Below are 12,230 nucleotides of genomic sequence, written 5' to 3'. Positions count from 1 at the left end.
GGTCAGAGTCAGGCTGCCCCATTCCACAGCCCATGGCTTTTATCCACCAGGAAATCCTGTGCCCACCTCCTTTTTAATATCATGAAATTACTCAGACCCCCAAGAATCCTCAAACAACCCCATGGAGTAGGCATTCATATTCCATTAGAACAGACATGAATCTGTGGATGAGAAGAGTCTTGGAAGGATACAGTGTGGCAAATAAGAAGCTTGGGCTCTAGGGTCAGGCTGCATACTGTGTGACCATGGGTAAGTGGCTCATCCTCTTGACATCTCAGTTCTCTGAACTGTAAAGATGGGGTGTTGGTACTACCCACCCATCCGTCAGGGTTATGGTGAGAATTAAATATGTAAAGACCCTCGGGAATTGCCTGGCATAGGCAGTGGCCTCGGGGTGACAGGGCTCTGTGTTCTGCAGGTGGGCTCCTTCGGGAATGGCACAGCGCTCAGGAGCAGCACGGAGGTGGAGCTGGTGGTGTTCCTGAGTTGTTTCCACAGCTTCCAGGAGGAGGCCAAGCACCACCACGCTGTTTTGAGATTGATATGGAAAAAGCTGTGGCATTGCCATGACCTGGTGGCCCTTGGGCTCGAGGTGATAGGAGTGGTCCAGGGAGCGCCTGATGCTTTTGTCTTCACCATTCAGACTATGAAGACTGCAGAGCCCATCACTGTCACCATTGTGCCTGCCTATAGGGCCATGGGTAAGGGGAGAGGAAGCCCACCCAACTCACACACCTGTCCTTCCCAAGAGACTTGCAACTGCCTCCCTTCTCATGCATGGCCACATGCAGATACCTGCCTCCATCCATTCAGCCCATGTGCTGTGCTGTGGGCTGGGCGACTGCAGTGCATAGGACTGACAGGACTCTGGCTGTCTCATGGCTCACATTGGGAAACGGATTTCTCAAAGAGTCACAGATAAATAAATAAACATATGATTGCAAGAGAAGGCGAGACCCATGGAGGGGAGTTAGAAGAGTAACTTCGGTGCTTCTGTAGTACTTACCACAGGTGCAGGGAGCCTGTCATTGTTTGGACTTTTCCAGAAGCAGACCCTGAGACAAGGGTTTGAGGACGAGCAGCCCCGAGAAACACTGGTAGGGAATAGGGGAGTGAGACAGAGAAAGGAAGAAGCGTTACAAATTACCACGCAGAACAACCGGACCAATGCATTTGTGATGCTCACCAGAGCAGTACACCCTTCCGTAAGTGTGCTCTCAGAGCTCAGCTCTCTTATCTGGAACTGGGTGTTCCCTACAGTGATGGGAGGTTTAAATAAATGGCTGAGAGAGAGATCCAAAACAGACATTAGAAGAAAGTGTTGGGGACATCAAGGAAAGACAACAGTCCTTGAGTGGCCTGAGGATGAGAAAACCCACTTTTGTTTCTCCAGAAGGATAATCAACAAGGCAAACCTTTATTTTCTCAGGCTATGAGGTCTCAGGTTTCCCTGGAGTGATACTCAGGTGAATTAGTAGGCTACCCCGCACAGACCACTGAGCTAGCTACCTGGGGAGTCCTAAATCCCCGCTCTCTTTCTTCGTTTCCTCTAATCCCAGGACATTCAATTCCCAATTCTCAGCCACACCCTGTGGTCTATGAGAGTCTGATCGAGGCCTGCAACAGTTACCCTGGAAATTTCTCTGCATCCTTCTGTGAGCTGCAGAGAAACTTCGTCAAACATCAGCCAACCAAGCTGAAAAGCCTCCTGCGGCTGGTAAAACACTGGTACCTGCAGGTAAGGGGGCTGCCAGTTTGGGGCAGGAAGGGGAGATGGAGGAGGGAGGGGAAGAAGAAAAGGAAGGGACTGGATTTGTTAACTCAGGAAACTGGCTCAAGGAAAAATGGAAGTGGGGGGTGAGAGAATGCTAGTCTTTTGAACTGTCAATTGAAACAATGAAGATGAAGAAAGGCGAGGGAGTGAAGAGAAGGAAAATATACAGAATTTCAGTATACAAGTGCTTGTAATGCTCCAGTTGCAGTCCAGTACTGGCTGATGTCAACTTCACTGGGATCTCCGGATGTTAATCTCAGCTGGCTAAGGACTAAAAAGAGGAGGAAGATCTTTTAAAGAGGAAGGATCATTCCATCTTGCACCAATTCTCCCTCCAAATGATCCAGTTCCTAAGTATCATGGTCCTTACTGAGTGAATATAACCATAGCAGCCACTTTTTAGAGCTCACATGTGATGTCTGCGTGGTACTGTGTATATTTCAAAATATCCAAATGACACCTGAAACCAATACAATATTGAACCTCAACTGTAATTGAAAAAATAGGAATGCTAAGAGAAATTCGTATATCTCTTTAAGATATAGGTCAAGATGTATATATTTATTCCTGGAGAGATTTTTTAGAATGAAGTTTATATTCTGTATTATTTACTTCGTAGTTTTTAAATAAAAATTTATATAAGGTTTATATTAAAAAAATCCAGATGAACAGTTATCTAAATTTATGAAAGGAGGACTCAGAAACAAACACAAAATTAGAACAATTAAAATATGCTTTCTTATTTTAAAAAATGGTAAGAGTTGGATTTCAGAAGGACTCAGTTAAAAAAGAATAAATGTATCGAAAGATAAAAATCAGGAAATTACCAAGGTTAGCAAGTTTACAGTTAGTTTATGCTGAGAAAACAGCAATTTACTTAAATGATTACTCACATCAACCAAGGTTGTGATATATCTTCAGACATTAGCATTCCCAAAGTCAAGAATAAAATTGTTTTTATTGATAAGACAATCACTTACAGGAAATGATCCACGATTTTGTGGGTTTCGCTAGAACTCAACAGAATGTTCCATTGCTTTGTTTGTTTATTTGTTTGTTTCAGGGAGCAAAATGTTTTCTTCCTGCATATAATATGCATGTTTATTTATAATGTCCATGGGACAATGTATCAACTTCACTTCTATAGCCCTCCCTTTGTTCAAGCTTCTGCCCCTAGGACAAGGATTTGACCACATATAAAACCATAAAACCATTTTTTGATTCAGTATTATTAATTTGATGTTTTATTGGACAAGTTTTATTTAGATGTGTTGATGGATCCATAAGGACATAAAGAGCTCATATTGTATGGTAAACAAAACTAGAGCCCCCGGATGCTAAAAAGGTTAATTGTTTTTGTCTGGAGGTTTTGTCAAGTCTCAGGTGTCGTCATTGACTTTCACGGTTCAGTAGTATTTTATTGTTTTTATCAGCTCATGTACTGTGGTCAGGGACCAAAAGACTACGTTGAGAAGCCAGAACTGGTATATTGAATTAAAAATATGCAGATTACGACCTGCTGAATGAGGAAGCACAGCTACCACGAGGGGTAGTGGCTCCCTCAGCCTCAGAATTCCCACTTCAGGGAAGTGAAACTCACTGGGTCACGTTCACTGAAGGCAGTTTCAATAGAACTGCAAAGAAAGTAGTCACAGGATTTATTACCTTCAGATCCCAGAAGCAAGGGGGCGCAGTAAGCCAAGGTGAAGGGCTGTCCTCCCTCCCACTCAAGCCAGGAGCTAACAGGGGGTAGCAAGTACTTACTACTTATAAGGTGATTGGGGTAGAGGCCACTAACATCCCAAGCTTAACTTATTTTAAAAGGAGCCTGGGGGTGGGGGGTGGGGTGGGGAGGAGGAAGAAGCAAAACAGGACCTTATGGCAGGAATCCTCAACTCGAATTCTATCTAAAAGTCCAGACTCTGGGTGTGAGCAGGGTTATCATACTGTAAAACGCCAAGGTAGCAACTCAGAAAAACAAAGTTATTTTTCACCGGTTTCAAAAACTGAGAAAAATAAAAGTTATTTTTCTCATCACAGGAACATATAATTTAGCTTCTCTAGGTTTCGTCTGTCCAGTCGTAACTGTGAGGACGTCACTCACTGATCTCAGAGATGTCCAAGATTGTTAATGCTCACCCATGGCCTACCAAAAAAGTATTATTTTTACTATCAATAATGCTGGCTTTCACAAGCCTTACAACAGTATCAGGTCAGTATCAGGAGGGACTTTATAAGCATCATTTCCACATGTGAAGGGCTGTTCTTGATTTTTTTTCTTTTTATTTACCAATAAACTGATGTTTATTCTTTTATATTTTGAAGTATTTAATTCAATGCCATTCTGGGAACAATATGGGACATTCCTCAGTGTTTTGGTTGAGCTTTTGATATAAGTTTTTTGTTTATTTATTTGGGGGGGATTTTTTTTTTTTTTGCCATTTTAAGTGTACGATTCAGTGTCATTAATTACATTCACAATGTTGTATAAACACCATCACTATCTATTTTCAAAACTTTTTTGTCACCCCAAACAGAAACTCTGTACCCATTAAACAATAACTCCCCATTTTATCCTCTCCCCAGACCCTGACAACCAACATTTCTACTTCCTTTCTCTATGAATTTAGTTGTTCTAGCTCCCTCATATACGTGAAAGCATATAATATTTGTCTTTTTGGTATCTTATTTTGTCCTTGATTCTTAATAATGGGATTATCATACCTAATTGCATAAGATTTCTGGCATGAATACAAATTTATTTATAAATTTGATTTTTATCATTATATTACCGATGAATTGATTTATCTGATTCTATCCTGATAGGAAGGACACATTTTTATTGAATTTATATAAATACTACATAGTCATGAACAGGAACTAATAAAATTGCTTCATGAACATTTAACCACCATTCCAAATAGTTTTGTAAGCAGGGCCAATTTACATATACTATTATTTTACAGAATAATTATCTTTGTTTTTCTGAGAATTTGTTACTTTATAATCTATAGTAGAAATTTTTATAGGAAGTTTTTATTCTGTGGCATCGGTTGGAATGATACATCATTCAAAGAATATTTTATCTTAGTTTGCATAAATATAGCCCTATATTGAGAATAGGAGACAGATTAAGAAGAAAGGGTTATTTTCTTACATATCCATCAAAAACAGAATATTAGCCTGTGTATTATTATGTGTTATTACACATTACATGTTATTACATTATTACATGTTATTACACATTACATGTTATTACATTACATGTTATTACATTATTAACATTGTGTAATAACAACATAGTTCTTTTCTTTTTTTTTTCTTTTTTAACGTATCATTAAATAGTCTGTTAAAGATCTTAAAAGAAATGAAAGGCTCACATGTATAAAAGCTTAAACTTATTATCATCTAAGAGGGGGTGGAGTCAGGCACTGGTGATGGCTCCAGCTGTTTCTCTATAATTTAGTTTCTTTCTCCTCTATGTCATCAGGCTGGTTTCCCTCACGATGGAAAATGGCCACAGCTCTTCCTGCCCTCACATCCACACACTGAACAAAAGAACTAGGCTTTACTCAAGTTGAGCCAAGTTAAATCAGAAGGCTTTTCTTGAACCAGTCACTTGGCAAGAGGAATGAATAGGTTTATACTGATGGCCCTGTCCAGTCAGGACCCACCCTGCTATGGAGAGTGGGGTCAATCCCATCTGAACAGCATGGCCTCTACACAATGGAGAAAAAGAAATGTCTGCTTGAGAAGTAACCCTAATGTTCACAGAATCTCAGCTGTTACCTAGTCCTGCAGTCCTCTGCCCTTTATTCTCTCTTTAGCTAAGAAGCCTTTCTTTAAAGGAAACCTTTCAGAAGCCCAATACATTAAATTGGATTAAAATGGAGCTGCTTTGGCTGGGATCCTGATGGCAGAGCCCAACCTGCTCACTCTTTGAGATACCTCTTCGTAACTCTGTGCTAGAAGTTATGTCCAGCACAGTTTGAAACCCACTGGACTAACCCAGCCCCTTAATTCTAAAATTGGGAAACCCACTGAGGGTCAGACAAGGAAAGTGACTTGGCCAAGATTATACAGCCAAGATTATACAACAGTAGGTGACAGAGCTGAGACGAGAATTTGGATTTTCCAGTTTCTGGTCCAATGTCATCCTGACACAGAATCTTGGGGTCTCTCTCTTCCCATCTTTTCCAACAGTATGTGAAAGCCAAGTGCCCCAGGGCCATGCTGCCCCCTCTCTATGCCCTCGAGCTACTGACCATTTACGCCTGGGAAATGGGCACACAGGAGGATAAGAATTTCAGGTTGGAGGAAGGCCTCACCACTGTGATGGAACTGCTCCAGGAGTATGACTTACTCTGTATCTACTGGACCAAGTATTACACATTCCAGAACCCAGTCATCGAGGACTTTGTCAGAAAACAGCTAAAAAGAGAAAGGTACTGGGCCCCTGCTTAACAACCACATCTGAGAGAGAAAAGAAAGATTTGAGGAAAAGGTGGTATCGAGTTTTAGAGGTGGGCTCTATTAAGTAGTAAGGCCACACTGAAATCTCATACAGCCTTTCAAAATTGCCAGGGGCCTTAGCAGCTCTAAGCCTTTCTTGTTCCTCAAGCCACCATTCCACACTACCCTAGCTCTGTGGCCTGCAAAAGACCACTTCAGTGCTTTTTAGGGACAGCAGGGGAAAGTGGAAAGAATTATAGAGATCCAAGTTTAATCCCAGCTCTGCCTTTTTCTCACTTTTGTGAGCCTCAGTTTCTTCTTTGTAAAACGGGAGTTACTGGCACCAACAATGCAGGACTGTTGTGAGGGTCAGAGAAAATATATGCAAAGGGCCTCTAGTATCTAGCCCAGGGTAGATGCCGAATAAATGCTCACTATTGTTGCACGTGCTGCTGGTGCCCATTTGCATCCCCGGGGCCTTTACCATTTCCATGAAGCCTGGCTCAGCCTCCACTGTCAGCACCTGTGTCCTTTTGCCTGTCAGAAGCAGCTGGATAAACACCTGAGCTCTCTCTCATCTCAAATGGAAGGACTCCCCCCTGGGTCATGTGTAATACACTATTTCCCAGCGTCCCTCCTTCTGAAAGGAGATTTCAGAAAGCACCAATAATGAAGTGAGAAAGTAAGAAGGAAAGGGAGAGATGGCAACAAAGGGCATATATCAAGGTGATTACCACTGAGGCAACTGCAGGTTAGTCCACAGGAGGGACGCTGGGAAACTTCAGAGAGAACCAGTCTGATCACTGGGCACAGGCCCTGTGTGTCAGGTCCCCTGGTGGGTCACTTTGGGTTATATGACCCCACCCCATAAGACAGCCTGGCTCCGTTACCTGACAGGATGATTTCAAGGAGCCAGGGATGTTGGGAGTAGCCAACATGGAGCCTAAAATGTTCAGTTTACTCCAACAGCCCACCATCACATTCTGTCACATAAAGTCACAGCTCCCTGATAAGTAAGTCAAAAGCCCATGGAGTACAAGGGCCAGCTCTTATCATGGGCTTGGCATCCAACACATGTGGTCGTCCCATGCAGCCCAAGGAGGCTCTTAGACCCCCTTCAAACCAATATTCTTTAAAATATTTATTCTACATTTATATAGGGAAGAGACATTTGGAGACAGCTCAGCCTCTCCTCTGTTGAGCCAGTGGAGATGGGTAAGAATCCTTTGAGCTGAGCTGGTTTTGAGAACTTAGGGAAATCTGTGCCTCAGTTTCCTCATCTATAAAATGGGGACAACAACAACAATAATAACACTAGTCTCTACCTTATGGAATTGTTGTCAGGATTAAAAAAGGTTAATTCACATAGGATTTGGCCCAGTGCCTTAGTAAATATCAGTAGTTGGAGATGATGTTCTTACCATTATTCAAAGCAGTTCAGCTGCTCTAGTTCCAAACTGTGAACAAAATTAAGTTTCTGGACTTAAGAAGCCCATCTGCCTGAGTGGGCATCTGTTATTGCTTCAGCATGCCTTTTGGCGTCTCAGCCCCCCCAACACACGCACTGCCAAAATGCCTCACAAACACCTAGAAAACTCTCCCCAAGAGAAGCTCTTGGAAATCTAATGGTCTCTATCCTGCTACTCTTCAGCAGTGTTTCTGGGCCCTCCTGGACTGACAGCCCAGGGCTCTGGGCATAACAGATGCTCAGGGGCTTGAAGAGATAATGGCCAAGAAGGCTTCTTTCTGACTTGCAGGCCTCCAAACCAGAAAGTGCCCTGGGCACCCTCTCTCTGTGTTACAGGCCCATCATCCTGGATCCAGCTGACCCCACCCACAACGTGGCGAAAGGATACAGATGGGACATAGTCGCACAGAGAGCCAACCAGTGCCTGAAACAGGACTGTTGCTATGATGACAAGGAGAACCCAATCCCCAGCTGGAACATAAAGGTTAATGGCTCCTCTCTGGGCTGGCTGCCAGGGGCTTGAAGCCCAGAATGAGATAACTGTATAGTGTTTACTTATTTATTTCTGAATCAATGGCGCCAACAGGGCATTAGAGTCAGACAGTTTGAGGCCTGGCTCCACCACCCACTAGTTCTGTGAACTTGGAAAATTATTCAACTGCCTGAGCCTGATTCCTTATTTTCAAATACTTGTTCTCCTTTTCTTTCTTCTTCCCATAACATTATACTATTATTTAGCATTTTTCATGAGCTGAGCCATGGTAAGTCAATTCAATCAGCTGTTTTGTGCCAGCACTAAGCTTGGGCAGGTGGGAGGCAGGGGCAAGGGGGCAATAGTGGCTCAGAAATAAGACATGGCCCCTGTCCTCAAGAAACTCACTGCATTTTGTTAGAAAGCAAGTTTCTGAAACAAACTTGCACAAAACTGCTAGAAAGAATTACCAGAGAAGATATTCAGGAAATGAAAAATGCTAAATAATAGTATAATGTGATGCCAAATCTACAGTACAAGCAGAGGTCATAATAATCTATTTTATTCATTGCACTTTACAATTTGCAAAGCGCTTGTCCAGGGACTATTCTGTAAAGTAGAAAAGTCAAATATTATTGTTATTATTATTAATATTATTATTACTACTACTACTACTATATCTTTATCATTATCATCATTTTACAAATGAGGAAATTGAGGCTCAGAGAGGTTAAGGTAATTAACCAAGGTCACACTGCTAAGAGGCATCAGGATTCACACCCAGGTCTTTGTGTGGCTTTGGAAATGGACATAAATGTTACGTCCGAAGTCACCAGACAAGATTTCTTAAAGAAAATAGGGCTTGAGGTTGGTCTTAAAATCCAGGGAGGGATATCGGCACTCAGAACAGAGGGCACTCTGTCCGCATAGAATGTCGAGGTCGGGGGCGAGGTGTGTGCCAGAACAAAAGGTGGACTTGCTTGGAGCAGCGGCAGAAGAGGAAGCAGAGGGTCTCTAATAAGGTGCAGATATTACATACTGGGAGTCCACCAGCCAGCCAAATGAGGCCCAAAGATGGGCTGAAAAGTCTATGCCTCTGGATATTTCCTGAATGTAAAAACCATCGTGCAAAGATTTTTTTTCTAGAAAAATCAGAAGACTTGACAATGCTGGGACTCTTGAAAGGATCAGTTAGAGGGCAGGCCCTCTCTATCACCCTCCAGGTGTGTTCTTCAGCCACCTGGGACTCTTGGTCCCTTGAGTGTGGCCTCTGATTGTAAAGAACACACTCTGGAGTGCCAATGACCTTGGTTCAGATACCTGCTCTGCTCCTTACTACCTCTGCGAAGTTCAATGAATCACTTAACCCTGCTCGACCACAATTTCCTCATCTGTAAAATGGGATAATAGGAGAACCAACCTCGTAGGGCTACTGTGAGAATAGAATGCAGTAAGAATATAAAAGGCACACAGCACAGGGCCTAGCAGGTTGTTGGCACCCCCTAAATGTTTGCTGCTGCTTCTGCTCCTGCTGCTCCTATTGAAAGATGAGGTGAAGGGAACTTTTGCATGTGAGACAAAGAAGTGTGGACTTAACCCCTCTCTCTCCTTTCCCTTACAGAGGGCACGAGACATCCAGGTGACAGTGGAGCAGTGGGGTTACCCAGATTTGATCCTCAGGGTGAACCCTTATGAGTCCATAAAGAAGGTTAAAGAGAAGATTCGACAGAGCCGCGGCTACATGGGTCTGCAGCGTCTGTCCTTCCAGATACCTGGTGGTGAGCGGCAACTCCTCAGCAGCCGCAGCTCCCTGGCCGATTTTGGAATCTTCTCTAACATCCCCATCTATCTGCTGGAGACTGTCTCCCCTGAGATCCAGGTCTTTGTGAAGAATCCAGGTGGTGAGAGTCACGCATATGCCATCGACCCCAACAGTTTCATCTTGAGCCTGAAGCAGCAGATACAAGACAGGCAGGGGCTTCTCAGAAAGCAGCAACTGCTGAAGTTCCAAGGTCAAGTCCTGCAGGATTGGTCAGCTTTTGGGAGCTATGGTATCGAGGACAGCGACACTCTCATCCTCTCCAAGAAATAAGCCTGAGAGGCTCTGTTTCCACACAACTAATTTATTCAGGGAAACTTCCTGTAGTTCTGCCAACTTATCCAGGACTCATCCTATCAACCACTCCTCCCAGCTCACTGCTGGGGAGGTTCCATGTCTTCACCAGTTTTGTTAAAAGTTATCCTAGCTCTCCCTGCCAGTAGAGGAATGAGGAGGGGTGTGAGAGAGACTAGATATGCGTGTGGACAATGGCCAGACCATAAACAACAATAGAATTCTGACCCGTAGCCTCTGCAGCCACCAACCTGGGAAGCCAAACCACAACCTGTGCAGTAATTGACCCCAAAGTGTCAGGATTTAGTCAATAACTGACAGCTTTCCTAATTCTCCCCTGCCCCCTTGCAATTCAGGTCCAACCAGAGAAAGCCAAACAAGCTCTCTAAGCAATCACATAGGATGTCCTATTTCTAGATAACCCACCTCCAGCTTCCCCAGGACACCAACCTCAGTCAGGGCATACCTGAAGCCTTCTCTTCTTTCCATTATAAAGCTTTCCCATCCCATGTCTTTGAGTCTCTGCCAAATGCAAGGGATGATGGCTGACTCCCTTGCTCTAGCAAGTTGGGAATAAATAACCTTTGTTCATTCTCTTTTAGATGGTCTTCATTTCTTTCCACAGATACTAATGCTGTCTTAGTGGTTATTGCTTAATCCTTTGAGCCTCTCAACTCTGAGAAATGAAAACTGTAGGGAAACTGAGACAAAAAGAGGCAAAGTCTGGGAGAGCGGGGATGACACAGTGTAAAAAATAAAAACTCTTCAACTCTTGAAGCACACACACAAACAGTACCTAATGCTTCAAAGACTTCAGGAAAATAACAGCATCAAGACATCATGTGATTAAGTTCACTCCAGTCAACCAATAAAAAGATTCCTCGTTCCCCTTCCCTTTTGCTCTGCTTTCTGATGGACTACTCACCATAAAATATAAAATGTATTTTGTGATAGGTTCTCAACAGGCTCTGGGTAATTTATCCATAGTAGTCTGTTGATTTCCACCTCTTTATGTCTTCAGGGGTCAAAAATAATGCCTCCTTTCCATAGGGTAAACAGGCGAGACCATCCCACATCTCTGTATCCTTTATAATTCTCAGAACAGCCCACATTGTAGGTAGTGGGTATATTCTTATAAAAAAAAAAAAAGGAATTAAAAGTCACCTTCTTTTCTTTTGTAATATAAAAGCCTGAGGCCAGAAATTTTCCTTTAAAAATGTTTGACACACTCAGCTTCAAAGATAAAACATGAAGGAAAGCATTTCACAGACAAAAGTGATTTTGTTCAGCCTTCGCAGTGTAGTATTCTGTGTAACTACAGAGATGCTAACGTGTTGATCTTGGGTGGGTCCTGGGAGTCAGTATTTAAAAGTGTCCAATATATGAGGAGAATGAAAAAGTCCTGAGCTAAGAAACTGCCCAATGTTTTCCAAACCCAACTGTGCATCAAAATCACCTAGGATAGTGCTTCTCAAGCTGTACTGTGCACTCCAGTAGGCTGGAGATATTATTTAAATACAGATTGTGATTCAGTAAGTCTAAGTTGAAGCCAAGACTGCATTTCTAATAAGCTCCTGAGTGTTGCCAGTGCTGCTGGCTCACAGATTATATTCTGAGTAAAGGCAAAGCCCTAGAATATTGGAAGAAATACTGATTCCTGAGTCCCACCTTTCGAGAGATTCTGATTCTGTTGGTTTTCTTTGGGCCCAACAACCTGCTTTTAATAAGCTTCCTAAATTGTTTCTGTTGCCCAGATAGATTTCAGGATTCCTGAAATAAATGGATAATATTGAAACTACATTGAATCAAACCCTGGGAACTAATTCTGGTTCTATCATTAACCCCTGTATGACCTTAGGCAATTCCTTCCCCTCTGTACGTCTCACTTACCTCATCAAAAAAAGGATGGAGACGTTGATTTCTTAAGCACTTCCAAATTCCTAGGTTTGAG

At 42.8% G+C, this 12,230-nt stretch overlaps 1 protein-coding gene across 3 annotated transcripts in view; it reads left to right on the top strand.

Annotated features, from left to right (window-relative positions):
- The window catches only part of OASL (2'-5'-oligoadenylate synthetase like), a 14,246-nt gene extending 3,075 nt beyond the window's left edge, over positions 1 to 11,171 (top strand). Inside the window, exons 2-6 of one of the 3 annotated variants that reach the window (XM_011355899.2) lie at positions 419 to 701; positions 1,560 to 1,738; positions 5,978 to 6,219; positions 8,031 to 8,178; positions 9,788 to 11,171. In XM_011355899.2, coding sequence (XP_011354201.1) covers positions 419 to 701; positions 1,560 to 1,738; positions 5,978 to 6,219; positions 8,031 to 8,178; positions 9,788 to 10,258 — 1,323 coding nt within the window. In that variant the 3' untranslated portion in view covers positions 10,259 to 11,171. Of the gene's footprint in view, positions 1 to 418; positions 702 to 1,559; positions 1,739 to 5,977; positions 6,220 to 8,030; positions 8,179 to 9,787 lie in introns of those variants that run through there. The other 2 variants (XM_023528261.1, XM_023528262.1) reach the window with 2 other exon arrangements.
- The last annotated feature ends 1,059 nt before the right edge of the window (positions 11,172 to 12,230 follow it).

This window comes from Pteropus vampyrus, unplaced genomic scaffold (genome assembly GCF_000151845.1).
Source record: "Pteropus vampyrus isolate Shadow unplaced genomic scaffold, Pvam_2.0 Scaffold23, whole genome shotgun sequence".
In the NCBI taxonomy this organism is placed as follows: domain Eukaryota; kingdom Metazoa; phylum Chordata; class Mammalia; order Chiroptera; family Pteropodidae; genus Pteropus; species Pteropus vampyrus.
The sequence above is the reverse complement of the archived record's forward strand: the minus strand, read 5'-3'. Positions and strand labels throughout refer to the sequence as shown.